Genomic DNA, 14,595 nt, shown 5'->3' on the forward strand with positions numbered 1-14,595 from the left:
AAATGAATTGAAAGATTATTTTTGGAAGTGAAGTAATTTTTTTAAATCCACGTGTGAATTTTTCCTAATATTCATTTTTCATGAACCTTTTGGAGATTGTCCATACTATGTTTCCAAGTCTATCCATGATCAGGGTTTTCTTTTAAAAAAAAAAGATTTATGTATTTGTTTTGCAAGAGGGAGTTACAGAGAAAGAAGGAGAAACAGGGGGAGAGAGAGAGAGAGAGATCTTCTATCTACTGATTTACTCCCTAAATGGCCACAACGGCCAGCACCGGGCCAGGCCAAAGCCAGGAGCTTCATCTGGGTCTCATACATGAGTAGCAGAGGCCCAAGCACTCGGGTCATCTTCTGCTGCTTGTCCCAGGCCATTAGCAGGGAGCTGGATCAGATGTGGAGCAGCCAGGACTTGAACTGGCGCCCATTAGGAGTGCCGGCATCACAGGCAGCAGCTTTACCGGCCCTTAGGGTCTTCCAAGACACCACAAATTGCTTCCCAACCCTCAATGACCCAAGGCTACTAGGCTCTTCCAGTCACTGTTTGTATGTTTTTATTGACTGCTCAGTGGCATCTCTTGTTCCCATCAACATGCTTATCGCTAGTAGCTCTTCCTCTGTCCTAACCAACCCGCATTTCCAATCTGCAGCAGACCAGGTGTATCAGGTAGCTATTGCGGAATAACAAGCCACCCCAAAACTGAGCGGCTTAGCACTACAAATGTCTGTCCACGGCCCATGTATCTCTGTGCCAGTCGGCCCCACTGGGCTCAGCCAGTGTCCATGTGCAGCTGTGGACAGGGCGGGCAGCCCTGCTGACCTCAGCGGCCCTCCTTCTCGTGTTTGGTGGCTGCAGATTCAGGGTGGCCTTAGCCAGGACAGTGGAACTCTGCTTCATGTGGCCCCACGGACAGCAGGCTGGTTTGACCTGTTCACATGGCGATAGTGGGGTTGAGAAAGAGAGACCGAGACAGAAAGCGAGCACAGGAGCATCCCAAACCTCCTGAGGCTTGGAGCTGACACTCCATCACCTATGCTGCATTTTATTAGGTAAAGCACGTCTCAAGCCCAGACTGGATTCAAAGGCGAGGGAGGGAAAATAGACGCCACTTTGGAAACTGATCTGCCAAAGCAGAGGACCAAAAAGCCAAGTTCATTAGCCCTGAGCTTACGGGAAGAGTGAGGAGTCTCCTCCACCTGCCATGCACTTCCGAATAACAGACACTGAACCACAGGCTCTGCTCCCAGCCCCTTTGGACCACTGAGCTACGTTCTCCTGGTAGTTGAAGCTGCTGGATGAAGGACATCTTACTTCTTTTTGCGCAAGTCCCCCAGGGAGTCCCTTTCTTATTCACTCCAGCCCTCCAGCACTTGAGAAGCCAACTCTGGGAGTGCACAGATCTGTACGGTTTCAGTTCCAAATTGTCTGGAGCCTCTGTGTCCTGCTGTGTCTCCCCAGAGGCGGCTCCCTGTCCATGGTGGCACTGAGCAGGGCGTCCCCCCATGCTGCCCGCACCCGGCAGAATCAAGTTGTTTCATTTGGTATCTGCGTCCGTCCCCGGCTTATCCTCACCCTATTACTAGGAGTCACTTGCGCGTCACAGCTGACTGACGAATTGATTTTTTTTTAAACATCATCTGGCGCGCCCATCTCAGATTGCCACTGCTGCCTGAAATTGGCTGCTGGTTCCTCCTCTGCCTCCTGACCCTCGGTGATCATGAAGTGTAATTAATGAAATGAGATAAGACAGCAAGGGACTGGCTACCAGAGGCTCTGTTAAAAACCTGCTGTGGTGATAGAAATCCGTGAACTTAATGTCTAATGTTAGCTCCAGGGGAGGGAAAAGCAGGGCCAAAGGAGTTGTTGTAACTTTGCTTTTCTGTGATTCCAGAAGCCCCAGGTCCTTGCTTCTCCCTTCACCCAGCCCATCACAGGTGACAGAGAAAAAGACCAGAGGACACACCATGGCCAGGGTGACCCCTTCCTCGCCCAGATCTGGAATCTGTAGCATGCAGTGGGGAGAGGGTCGTGAAACCTGCCCTGGCTGGCCTGCGCTGTGGCTCACTTGGTTGATCCTCCGCCTGCGGTGCCGGCATCCCATATGGGCGCCGGGCTCTAGTCCCGGTTGGGGTGTCGGATTCTAGTCCCGGTTGCCCCTCCTCCAGGCCAGCTCTCTGCTGTGGCCCAGGAGTGCAGTGGAGGATGGCCCAGGTGCTTGGGCCCTGCACTTGCATGGGAGGCCAGGAGGAAGCACCTGGATCCTGGCTTCAGATCGGCGCAGCGCCGGCCGTTGCAGCCATTTAGGGGGTGAACCAACCGAAGGAAGACCTTTCTCTCTGTCTCTCTCTCACTGTCTGTAACTCTACCTGTCAAATAAATAATTTTAAAAAAGAAAAAAGAAACCTGCCCTGGCAGATACTCCACTGAAGCCTGAACTCGCCCTCCAGTTTCTTCCCTCTTCCCAAGGCTCTGTACTGAATGGAAACATTTTCTCTTTAGTTTCTCCTCTCTCCACTCTCCCATTCTGCAAAGGGAAACAAAATACACAGTAATGAATTCATTAGTCCGTGGGGTCCAGGCTTGCTTCCTTTGCCTCGGCGGTGCTGCCTCACTGTCTCCCTCTGCGTCTCTGCTGAGCATCCTGGTTTAGGGGCTGCACACGCAACGTGGGGACTGCAGACCCACAGACATACTCTCCTTTTCACCCCCAGCCCAGCACACTCAGGATCTAGGCATGCTTCTCATTTAGAGAGTCGGGTTTTGCCCTGAGTGCTTGAGCAGTTGTTAGCTTACAGGTACCCTCCCCATCTGCAGGTTCTACATCCACAAACCCAAGGCCGACTCTGCATCTCAAACACTAGAAAAAAATGCGCCTATACTGAATATCTACACTTTTTCCTTGCCATTCTCTCCTGAATAATAGTGTAACCACTAGCTGCATAACATTTACATGGTGTTGGGTATGAGGAGTAATCTAGAGCTAATGGAAATCTATAGAAGGGTGCCATAGGTTATACACAAGCCCTACACTGTTTTATATGAGGGACTTGAGCATCTGCGGATCTTTTTTTTTTTTTTAGAGAGAGAGAGAAAGTCTTCCATCTGCTGGTTCACTCCCCAAATGGCTGCAACAGCCAGAGCTGAGCCAATCCAAAGCCAGGAGCCAGGAGCTTCTTCCAGGTCTCCCATGTGGGTGCAGGGGTCCAAGGGCTTGGTTCATCTTCTACTGCTTTCCCAGGCCATAGCAGAGAGCTGGATTGGAAGTGGAGCAGCCAGGATTTGAATAGGCACCCATATGGGATGCCGGCACTGCAGGCAGCAGCTTTACCTGCTACACCACAGCGCTGGCCCCTCTGTGGATCTTGATATCTTCAGGGGTCCTGGACCCCATGTCCCATAGTTTCTAGGGACACCTGCATTTTCCAAGTGGGAGCGGTCCCTATCCCATAATGCTCTTAATTCAATGCCTTGTTTTCTGTTGAATAACAGTTTCCCTGAGCTGCAGGCCACACCTCACTGTCCCTTTTCCCAACACCAATAGTGTTGGTGTCTCTGCATCTCTCTCCCTCCCATTCTGTAAACCAAATTCCATATCTGTGTTCTGAGCTCTTGGGATTCCTTCCAAGACCTCACTCAACCCATGATGGCCAGCATCTTTTCTTCTTCCAACTCAGCTGTCATACTTTCTTGATCCCAGCTATGCCGTTTGTAATGAAATTCTGAGTCTCTTTTCACTGAGCGGGGAGGGTGACCTCTACAACTTTTTTTAGATTGCTGTCAAGTGGTTGGAATAAATCTTCTCCTTCCAGTAAACCCCCTATCTACAGCTTTTCTTTCTGCACTATGAGTTACCCATGGTCCATTGCAGTCCAAAAATAGTGGAAATTTCCAGAAATAAACAGGTAATAAGTTCTACATAGCTTTTGTGACAGTTTATTGTTAAGATCATTCTGTTTTATTATGAGCTGTCATTGTTAATCTCTTCCTATACCTAATTTACAAACTTTATCATAAATGTGTATGAGTAAGGCTTGGGTTTTAAAAATGTTTTGCAGCAAAAGAGCCATATCTTTTAGTTCCATTTTCCATGAACATTGTAAGGCACCCTCCTTGGAAAGAAAAATTCTATTTCTTTTTCAGTATATAGAATTCTGCACTATTTATGGTTTCAGATATCCGCTGGTTTCTTGAAATGTATCCCCTGCAGACAAGAGGGTACTACTGTTTTTCATTCCTTTCCAAGTTTATCAAAAGTAGACCCGAAGTAGCAAGCTATGTTGGGAAGGTTTTGTATGAATGCCCCACTTAACCCAAGCCTGGTCAATGTAGTTGGAAACTTGCTCTGCCATTAACGCAGTACAAACATCCTCCTGTGGTCAGGCCTCAGTGGGGGCTGACCAGTGTCTGCTAGTGACTCACTGACCACACAGTGCCCCCGGGCAGCAACTGGTAGATTTTTGCCACCTGCTGCAGGAAGGGCATGAGAGTGAAGACAAGTGAGCCAGTGCCACACATCCAAGAACCTCATGGAAGTCCCGATGCTGGTGGGTGGTGCATAGCTGAGAGGTGTGGAGGTATCAGGAAATCTGCATCTGTCTTTAAACCACACTGATCCAGGCTCCCTCATTTAAATTTGGTGAGTGAAGCATCGCTGCATCCTACGCCCTACAGAAAATGGAAGGAAAAGCTGTGGTTCTTCTTGAGCTCTAACTTGCATGGAGATCACTGGGGAAAACTTACTGAAACACAGATTCTGACCCAGGGGATCTGGGGTGGGGCCCAAGACTCTGCATTTCCAACAAGCTCTCTGGGGATGCCTGTGCCGCCGGGTCCTGGGCCCCACCTTGAGGGGCAGCAAGACGGAGCCTCGCACTGATTTCTTTCCATTTTCAACATTAAGGTTGTGGACCCTACTCGCCCTTGGCAGTGTAGTCTTAGGAATGGTGCCTCTGACTTAGAAATCGGGGAGGAAATTGGTGGCATCTGGCTGGCAATGCTTAGGGAGAAATTTTATTGTGGATCAATAGCCATAAAGGTGCTCATACTTTTGGCCAAACAGGTACACTTATGGATTTGAATTCTAAATAAATAACCCAGAGAGGAGAATCCCTTAAGAACAGAGATGTTCTACTACGGCTCCATATATATATATATATATATAGAGAGAGAGAGAGAGAGAGAGAGAGAATATATATATAAATATATACATAAGTATATATAAATATGTAAATATATATGTGTATATATAGAGAGAAAATATGAGAAGGCTGTATCTAACAAAACAGAGATGATCGATTATAACAAATGTGGACCTAGGACTATCTCCTCTCTTTCCCCAAAAGCATCGAAAAGACTCAAACCAGTTCAGACTCACAAGTGAACAAGTTCACATTAAGAGTGTCAACCGATTTTTTTCAAGCCTAAAAGATTATAGAGTTGGGGACCGTTAGTTACCAGAGGTGCCTGTGTCTCTGTGTGCAATGTTTGAAATTTTTAATTGAGCAGTGAGCACAAGGGTGATTCCCTACAACTTTTAGAACTTTCTATCTACCTGAAGTGTTTCAAAATGTAATTTAAAAAGAAAGTGGATGGGGACAAAGAACATCACAGCCCACCTGTTGGGATGGAAGCACGGTTTTGTAGCCAAGTGGCCAGTTTACCCCACAGAGATCTGTCCCTACCAGGGACTGTGCAGGGCAAGAGCGAGGCACGGGGCTGACAGCAGAGGGCCAGGCTAAAGCCGCCTCTGGCGACGTTGGACCCCCAGACCCCTGCCCCACTGGAAAAAACAAATCCTTCTCCGCTCACCTCCACCCCGACAGGAAGCAGCCGGTGCGATCCTTGAAGGCACCCCGCGTTCAGCCGGGGGCTCAGGCTCGGCCGGCGTCGGCAGGGGCCATCTGGACGCAGGAGCCTTCGTGGGCGCTCTGCCTGCTGAGCTGCGGGGCAGGAAGCCCGACCGCCTTTCCTGAGCCATCCCGAGGGTCGCGGCTGACGCTCTGCTGGTGGAAGAGGCCAAGCCAAGAGCAAAGCCTTGCAGGTGGATTTCATCACAGTTTCCCACAACGCTGTGGAATGGAAGCGGTGCAGAGGCGTGCTGGGAGGCAGGGTCTGACTGAATGGCTGTGGACCTGCAGAAACTCCGCAAAGCCTGCTTTTCAGAATACTCTCAGCCTCGGCGTGGCTTGCCTGCTTCCCGGGTGTCCCCCATCCTGCTCTGGGACCCCAGGAGCCAGCTGAGGAAACCCACAGGCCAATGGCTGTCCACCTGCAGCCTGGGAGCCACACCCACTCCTATGTTCTGTTTTGTTTCGTTTTCAAGGTTCTGTTTTTTAGTTTAATTACATGAAAGGCAGAAAGACAGAGACAGAGATCTCCAGCTTCTGGTTCACTCCCCAATACCCACAAAGCCAGGAGCTGGGAATTCTGTCTGGATCCTATGTAGAGGACAGGGATCCAAGTACTTGAGCTGTCACCTGCTGCCTCCCAGGGTGCACTGTAACAGAAAGCTGGAACTGGAGCTAGGCCTCACGCCTACGCACTCAGATACGGGATGCAGGCATCCCAAGTAGTCTTAACTACTGCGCCAGATTCTCCAATTTTATTTATTTATTTTTTGAGCAGTAGAGTTAGAAAGGTCTTCCAACCACTGGTTTACTTCCCAGATGACTGGGCCCATCCGAAGCCAGGAGCCTCCTCCAGGTCTCCCATGCGGGTGCAGGGCCCAAGCACTTGGGCCATCCTCCACTGCCTTCCCAGGCCACAGCACAGAGCTGGACTGGAAAAGGAGCAGCCAGGACTAGAAGCGGTGCTCATATGGGATGCCAGCACCACAGACAAGGCTTAGCCTACTATGCCACAGTGCCAACCTCCCATTCTCTGCTTTTATGAATAAAGTTTTATTGAAACACAATCACACACACTCATTTACAAGTTGTCAGAGGCTGCTTCCATGCTACAACAATAGACCCGACACCATCTGGCTCACAAAGCATAAAACATTTAGCACTTGAGCCTCATAGAGAAGGTTATGGAGGGTGGGGGTAGGGAGCAGAACATTTGAGAACATCTGGCACAGTGCCTAAGGCAGCAGTTAAGACGCCTGCATCCCACGTCAGAGTGCCTACAGTGGAGTCTCAGCTCTGCTCCCAATTCCAGGTTCCTACTAGCGTGCGCCCCAGGAGGCAGTAGATGATGGCTCAAGTACTTGGATCCCTGCCACCTACATGGGAGATTGGATTGATTTCTCAGCCCCAGCTCTTGCAGGCATTTGGAGAGTGAACCAGCTGGTGGGAGCATGTTCCCTCTTCCCCTCTCTCAAACTGATTTTTAAATGATGCCTATGTCACACATCAGAGTCCCTGTGTTCAACACCTGGCTGCGATGTGTACCCTGGGTGACGGCAGTGAAGGCTCTAGTGACTGTGTCCCAGCCGTGCTCCCAGCTGGGAGACCAAGCTGGAGTTCTTGGCTCCTGGCTTTCGGCCAGCCTAGCCCTGACCAAATGGTTCCAGTGCAGGCTGCTCCACTTTGGATCCAGTTCCCTGCTGATGTGCCTGAGAAGCAGTAGAAGATGGTCCAAGTCCTTGGGCCCCTGAACCCATGTTGAGGACCTGCATGGAGTACCAGGTTCGTTTATTTGGCCAGCCGTTGTGGCCATTTAGGGAGTGAACCAGCAGATGGAAGACCTCTCTCTCTGTCTCTCCCTCTCTCCTTGTAACTCTGCCTTTCAGATAAATAAAATCATTTTAGAAGAAAGAAATTAGCAAAGAAATAATATGAATTATTGGAAATATTTTTATATATTGTATATAGCACAGTAAAAACAAGTAGTAAGGGCTATGGTAAAGTTTCACAGCACTTCAGCAACAAAGATTCTATGCTGACAAAGAGTAGAGAAAGTGAACAAAAGAACAAAAATCAAATGGACCCTGACTTCTCAGTAATGTTACTGGGGTTGCCAAAAAGCACTATCACTCAAGTATGGGAATAAAAGCATTTTTTTAGAACTGAAAGAACTCAAAATATTTAACTCTCCTGCACCCTTTGTTAGAAAACTACTATAGGATGTGCTTCAACACAACCAGGGAGTAAAAACAAGAATCATACATGAATTAAGGAAACAAGAGCTCCAACACAGAAGTGAAGTAAGTCCCAGGATGACGATTCTGCATCAGGTTCACAGAGCAGGCGGTCCAGAGTAGAGCAAGGGGCTCAAGACTGAGGGAGAGAAGCTGCCGGAAGCAGGGGCAGAACTGATAGATTATCTGATGTGCTTAAGCTCTGAAAAACCATTTGCTGTATGTTTTACAGGTTTGTTGCAACACTTGAAAATGGGAGGGTGATACTTATTTGAGGATCAGATGATTTTTATCTGGATTAATGGTGTGAACACCGGCCACCGCTTTAACAAAAATTGCTGTATAAATCTGGAGGAGCATTGCAAGCGAAGGGAAAGGGACTGGGGGATTATTAGGCAGATAAATATTTGCCTAAAATTAACAAATCAAGAGCAGCTGTAAGCATACAATTTAGACTGATTCAGATAACTGCTGGAGAAGAACAGGACATGGAGAGCGGATGACTAAGGAGAGGTAGAAGAAAAAAACCACATCATTGCGTTTTCCTCTCTTGCACTTCTAAGCCCTTAGCACTATTTTACGAGTACTATTTTAGCTATCCCCATATATGTTCATAGAAATAAAATTTAGAGGGGCCGTTGTGAGGCCTGGCAGTTAAACTCCTGTTTCTCATATCAGAGTACCTGGATTCAAGTCCTGCCTCCGGCTCCTGACTCCAGCTTCCCCCAGCTTCTTGGGAGGCAGCAGTGATGACTCAAGTAATTGCGTCTGTGTCACCCACAGGGGACACCTACACTGAGTTCCTGGCTCCCAGCTTCAGCTCCAGATCAATCCAGGCCACTGTGGGCCTCGGGAGTGAACTAGCGGATGGGAGCTCTCTGTCTCTCTGGCTCTTTCTCTGTTTAACTATCTTTCTATCTCTGCCTCTCACATTTTACAAAAGTCAATTTTAAAACATTTTAAAGTGAAAGTTTTAAGTATTATATTAATGGCTTAGTTTAACATTGTGAGTTTGCTGCTTATACATTAGATTATAATTATAACTGGAACAACTAAGTTGATTTTAGAAAAATGCTTAGGGGCCAGCGCTGTGGTGTAGCAGATAAAGCTGCCACCTTTAGTGCCCACATCCCATGTGGGTGCCAGTTCGAGACCCAGATGCTCCACTTCCAATTTAGCTCTCTGCTATGGCCTGAGAAAGCAGTAGAAGATGGCCCAAGTCCTTGGGCCCCTGTACCCATGTGGGAGACCTGGAAGAAGCTCCTGGTCCCTAGCTTCAGATTGGCGAAGCTCCAGACGTTGCAGCCAACTGGGGAGTGAACCAGCGGATGGAAGACCTCTCTCTCCCACTGCCTCTCCTCTCACTGTGTAACTCTGACTTTCAAATAAATAAATAAATATTTAAAAAAAAAAAGAACAAGTGGCCTGTTTTAAAAAGAAAGAAAGAAAGAAAGAAAGAAAGAAAGAAAGAAAGAAAGAAAGAAAGAAAGAAAGAAAGAAAGAAAGGAAGAAAGGAAGAAAGGAAGAAAGGAAGAGAAAGAAAGAAAGAAAGAAAGAAAGAAAGAAAGAAAGAAAGAAAGAAAGAAAGAAAGAAGGGAAGGAGGGAAGGAGGGAAGGAGGGAAGGAGGGAAGGAGGGAAGGAGGGAAGGAGGGAAGGAGGGAAGGAGGGAAGGAGGGAAGGAGGGAGAAAGAAGCTTAGGTAAGTCCTTGTGATCTGCCAGGGTTTAAAAGTCTTTATAGGAGCTGACACTGTGGCATAGTAGGATAAGCCTCTGCCTGTAGCGCCGACATCCCATATGGACACCAGTTCAAGTCCCAGCTGCTCCTTTTCTGAACCAGCTCTTTGTTATGGTCTGGGAAAGCAGTAGAAGATAGCCCAAGAGCTTGAGCCCCTGCACCTGCATGGGAGACCTGGAAGAAGTTTCTGGCTCCTGGTTTTAAATCAGCCCAGCTCTGGCCATTGTAGCCATTTGGGGAGTGAACCAACAGATAGAAGACCTTTCTGTCTCTCCTTCTCTGTGTCTGTAACTCTACCTCTCAAATAAATAAATCTTTTTTTAAAAAAAAGTCTTTATAATAAAAAGTCATCCAGCTGGGGATCCCGGAGTGGCAGAAGGATGTCTTCCACCTGCTGCCCATGTGTTGAGATCCACCTTCACTGTGGGAAAGTGGTGCACAAGCAGGTGTGGACCAGTGCGTCGGTAAAGCTAGCACTAGCAAGGAGAGAGGCAGTGAGGTTCAGGCAAAGTGGGAAAGCAGGCGTCACACGTGTGAGGACTCGACGTCACAGTGCCAGAGTGGCACTTTGCTCATGAGTAGGGAACAAGGACACGTGAGAAAACAGCATGATCTGCCAGTCGCAGGAGTGGAGATGACTTTTTGCCTTTAGTTTAGAATTCTGTGAAGATGGCTGCCATGTTTGCCTAAGACAGAATAAACGTTTTTCTAGGAGATCGGAGCCATTCTTTACTCTGCTTCCCTCCTGCAGCCTGATCGCCTACACGGAACAGTATGCGGAATACGACCCCTTCGTGACACCCGCCGAGCCGGCCAACCCCTGGGTCAGTGATGACATCACTTTATGGGACGTGGAGATGAGGTAAGCCCAGGGCAGAAATGCAGAAAACCGTCCACGGGATCACCTTGCTTCTGTCTGCCACTTGCTCCCTTTTATCATGAGGACAGAAATGCTTTAGGAAACCTCCAGACCGAGTTCTGCTTCCTCATGGCTGTGCCTCTCCTAGCTTTGTGTGGCTCCCCTCTGACCTCTCTCTCTGTCCCTTTTGGCATCATCATAACTAGGACAGTTGCTGGCCGAGCCCTAGGTCTCACTGCTGGAAGGGCGGAACCCAGTGGCCCAGTCTGGGGTTTTCCCATTAGAAAGTAAGAGCAGACAGCAGAAGCAGTAGCTGGCGCTCAGTGTGTGCTGGCCCGTTGCCCAGGGAGTGTCTTCCATCGACTCTGCAATGTCATTATCCTCAACACGGAACAGGTAAGGAAACTAGTTAACTTGCCCAAGGTCGTACAGCCAGGATGTGGCCAGGATCAGAACCCAGGTGGAAGGTTCCAGAGCCGCGACTTTCATCACTTTCATCACTCCGCTCTCATGGAGCCACTGGCGGCAGCAATTCCGTCGTTCTGCGGCTCCGTCCCTGCGAGGGAAGCTGGTGTGCTGATTTAATATCCGGGCAACTGAAGCCCAGGGGGTCCTGGCCCCCTCTCGGGATTCTAGAAGGCGCACACAGAAACGTACCCAATGTGGTGGAGCCCCGTGCCCTCTGCCTCTCCGCTGAGTAACTTTTCATCTCGTTTCTCTTTTCTTTATTTCTCTCACTCTCTCCAGCACTTTCGCTCCTTGCTCTGCAATGGGAAAACTTCCTAGAAAGTCACTGCAGTCGTAGTTGTTATTCTGTACAGTTGAAGCTGTGCATAGAGGAAAGGCCTCTTCCCCCAACACAGTCTCAGCTTCTGTCGCTCCCCCTCTTCGTGGAGGAACGACACAGGACCCTGCGCTGTTCTTTCGTCTGCTCGGCCCTCCCCGGGTTTGCTGCTGGCTCTTCCCGGGTTGGCTACCGACCCTTCCACCTCCATGGAAGGGCGGTTCCCCCTGCCACTTTCCCCACTTCCGCGGGGGAGCGGCACACCGCCTGCCGGCTCTCTCGGGGGCTGCTCAGGTGTTCCCTCAGATGTTCCCCTTAGATGTTCCTGGTGCATGTTGTCTCTCTCCTCCTTTATAGTCCTCTTCCACCAATCCCAACTCTGCTACCCACACGCCGAGTACGCTGCTCTCCTCCAATCAGGAGCAGGTCCTGCTGTTTATTGGTTGAACTGGAGGCAGCTGTGTAGAAGCTGTTTCCTCCTCTCCCAGCGCCATATTGTGGGAGAGCAGATGCATAGAATAAGTCTTAATTCCAGTAACAGTCTAGTCCGAGTTGCTCCCGGTTGCTCCCCACAGCTTCCAGGGCAAACCTGTGTGTATCGTCTGATGCCCGCTTCCCACATGCACCAGGGAACCCTGCAGTGCTGCAGGGAACTCCTGAGGTCGCTCAAGGTCGTTCTCAATTGCTGAGGGAGACAGGGATGGGGTGACGTGCGACAGATGCAGCGTACGCTACTGGATGACGGTCCTTCGGTTTCAACATCTGAGCACATCACATCCCTTTGGATGATGTCGCGTCTTTGCAAATCTGATACAAAGCAAGGACTGTGTCAGCACCAGCGTGGTGAGAGCGGTGAAGTCCCGTCTGGTCGTTAAGCCTGAGAAGATGTACAGTGCCCAGCAGTTGTACACTGTGGTCACTTACGAATGAAATGAAATATTTTTCAGTTTATGTCTTATTTCCAACAGCTACCAAGTTTTTAAGGCATAAATCCATATTAAGTTGGTTGGTCTTGTCCTTTGATAAGTGAAACTGCTAGATGCTTCTTTTGGTCCAGGGACACCAAGAAAGACTCAGACAGCAAGGATGCCATGGACTCAGAAAGTTTGGGAACCTCGGATTTAGTGTCTGTCCATTTGGATTTTTGTGCCAATATAATATCCTATTCTTTAACATAAGTGGGTTCATTATGTAGACATTGTCCAGTTTTTTAAATTAACATTATATAATGTCAGTCATTCTGTGTAAACACATATAGATCTACCCTATCCTTTTTAACAGCTGCAGTAAATAAAAGTGATTCAGCCAACCCCCAGGTCATAAATATTTAGAGTATGTCCATTTTTTTGGCAAGTATTAATAACAATTCAAGGAACATTCTTATATGCGAGTCCAGTTGTTTCTTTAGGATAAATTTTCCAGAAGTAGAATTGCTAGGAATTGTATGCATATTTTAATGCTAGTTCCTGTGCTCAGATTTCCCGTAGCTTAAGGTGCCTGTTTCTCCACATCTGTACCAACACAAATATCATCAATGTTTTTCCTCTGTAAAACTCCTTGGTTAAAAAAAAATCTCATTTTGCTTCTAATTTCTTTGTTAATGTACTTAAGAATCTTTTCACACAATTATTTGGCTCAGGGTGCTTCAACAAGTTAGTGGGCAAAGGGAATTAGTATCTAAGTTTATTTGGATGCAAACACACTTTGAAATCCTTACATAGTTTTTTTTTTTTTTTTGTAATATACACATTCCATGAACTTTTTGAGGACCCCTCATATGCTCAGATTTCAAATTTTTTTTGCACTAAATTAACTTAGATGTTAATTCCATTTTCCACAAACTCTTATAGAAGGCAAAGTAGTAGGGTAAAAAATATAAATAGGTAGACTGCCACTCATGGCTGTGTGGTCCTAGACAATTGGCCTCTTTTGAACTCTGAACACAGATACCCACCTGCCTGGCTGGCACTAAGGTTCAAGTGGAGCACTGCACGGAAAACTCCTGACACTGTGCTGGCCCTGCAGAAATGCGTGTTTTTATACATGGGCTGTTCTCTGAACTGGACTTTCCTACTGTCATCTGGGGAGACGTCTTCCGTCCTCAGCTGGAATTGAAGGACTCCCTTGGAGAGCCACCTGGCTTTGCTATGTGTCTGTCTGGGCTGCCCAGTGGGTGGCAGGAATTTGATGAGAATCTGTGGATACAGAGGACAAATGAAAGTTAGAAAAAGGCTCCCAGCTAGTGCCTTTTTTTTTCCTTTTTCTTTATTTTTTTTAAGATTTATTTACTTATTTGAAAGGGAGATTTGGAGAAATACAGAGAGAAAGAAAGGGGTAGGGGGGAGGATCTTTCGTCCACTGGTTCACTCCCCAGTTGGCTGCATGGCTAGAACTGGGCCAGGCTGAGGCCAGGAGCCAGGAGTTTAATCCTGGTCTCTCATGTGGGTGCAGGGGTCCAAGTACTTGGGCCTCTTCTGCTGCTTTCCCAGGTGCATTAGCAGGGAGCTGCATCAGAAGTGGAGCAGCCAAGACTCAAACCAGTACCCATATGGGGTGCCAGTGTCGCAGGTGGTGGCTTATCCCACCATGCCACAAAACACCCAGCCAGTGTCTTTTAGGAAGTGCAGTGAGGATAGGGACACATCCATCACATCATTAGGTACATTTGTTTGAAGTCAGTTTCCTTTCAGTGCTGAACTCTTGTGTGATGGTGACTGCAAAGCTGTATAAGGTTTGGTGTGTGTCCTCAGCTCAGAGAGAGACAATGGCACAAGTCCTTAAAATCCCAAGTGACGATACAGAATTGTTGATAAAATGTCATCAGGAAGTAATTCCTGCATAATAGATGGAATTGAGAGGAGGAGGGAGGTGGTGAGTTCTTCGGATTGCTTGCTTGAGTTTGGCCAAGCAGCCGCTTAACCTGCCCCCACGTCCCTCCACTAAAGAAAGCTCTTACTGTTGGCTACTATTGCTATCCCAAAGCTCACATTTGGAATTTATGCAGATTGTATAGAATCTGTCCGTTAAACATGAGACATTTCCCTTTAGTGCGTGAGACAAAATGAACTCGAGTTATCAAAGAGTATGATACAGGCCTTTGCCTGGAATCGATCATTTTTCAATCCTTCTCTTCTTCT

At 48.0% G+C, this 14,595-nt stretch overlaps 1 protein-coding gene across 7 annotated transcripts in view; it reads left to right on the forward strand.

Moving 5' to 3' along the window:
• RGS6 (regulator of G protein signaling 6) overlaps positions 1–14,595 on the forward strand; it is a 612,852-nt gene that overhangs the window by 551,390 nt on the left and 46,867 nt on the right. For all 7 annotated transcript variants that reach the window (XM_051826035.2, XM_008272115.4, XM_008272116.4 and 4 more), the window contains exon 13: positions 10,567–10,677. In XM_051826035.2, coding sequence (XP_051681995.1) covers positions 10,567–10,677 — 111 coding nt within the window. The remainder of the gene's footprint in view (positions 1–10,566; positions 10,678–14,595) is intronic.

This window comes from Oryctolagus cuniculus, chromosome 20 (genome assembly GCF_964237555.1).
Source record: "Oryctolagus cuniculus chromosome 20, mOryCun1.1, whole genome shotgun sequence".
Lineage (NCBI taxonomy): Eukaryota > Metazoa > Chordata > Mammalia > Lagomorpha > Leporidae > Oryctolagus > Oryctolagus cuniculus.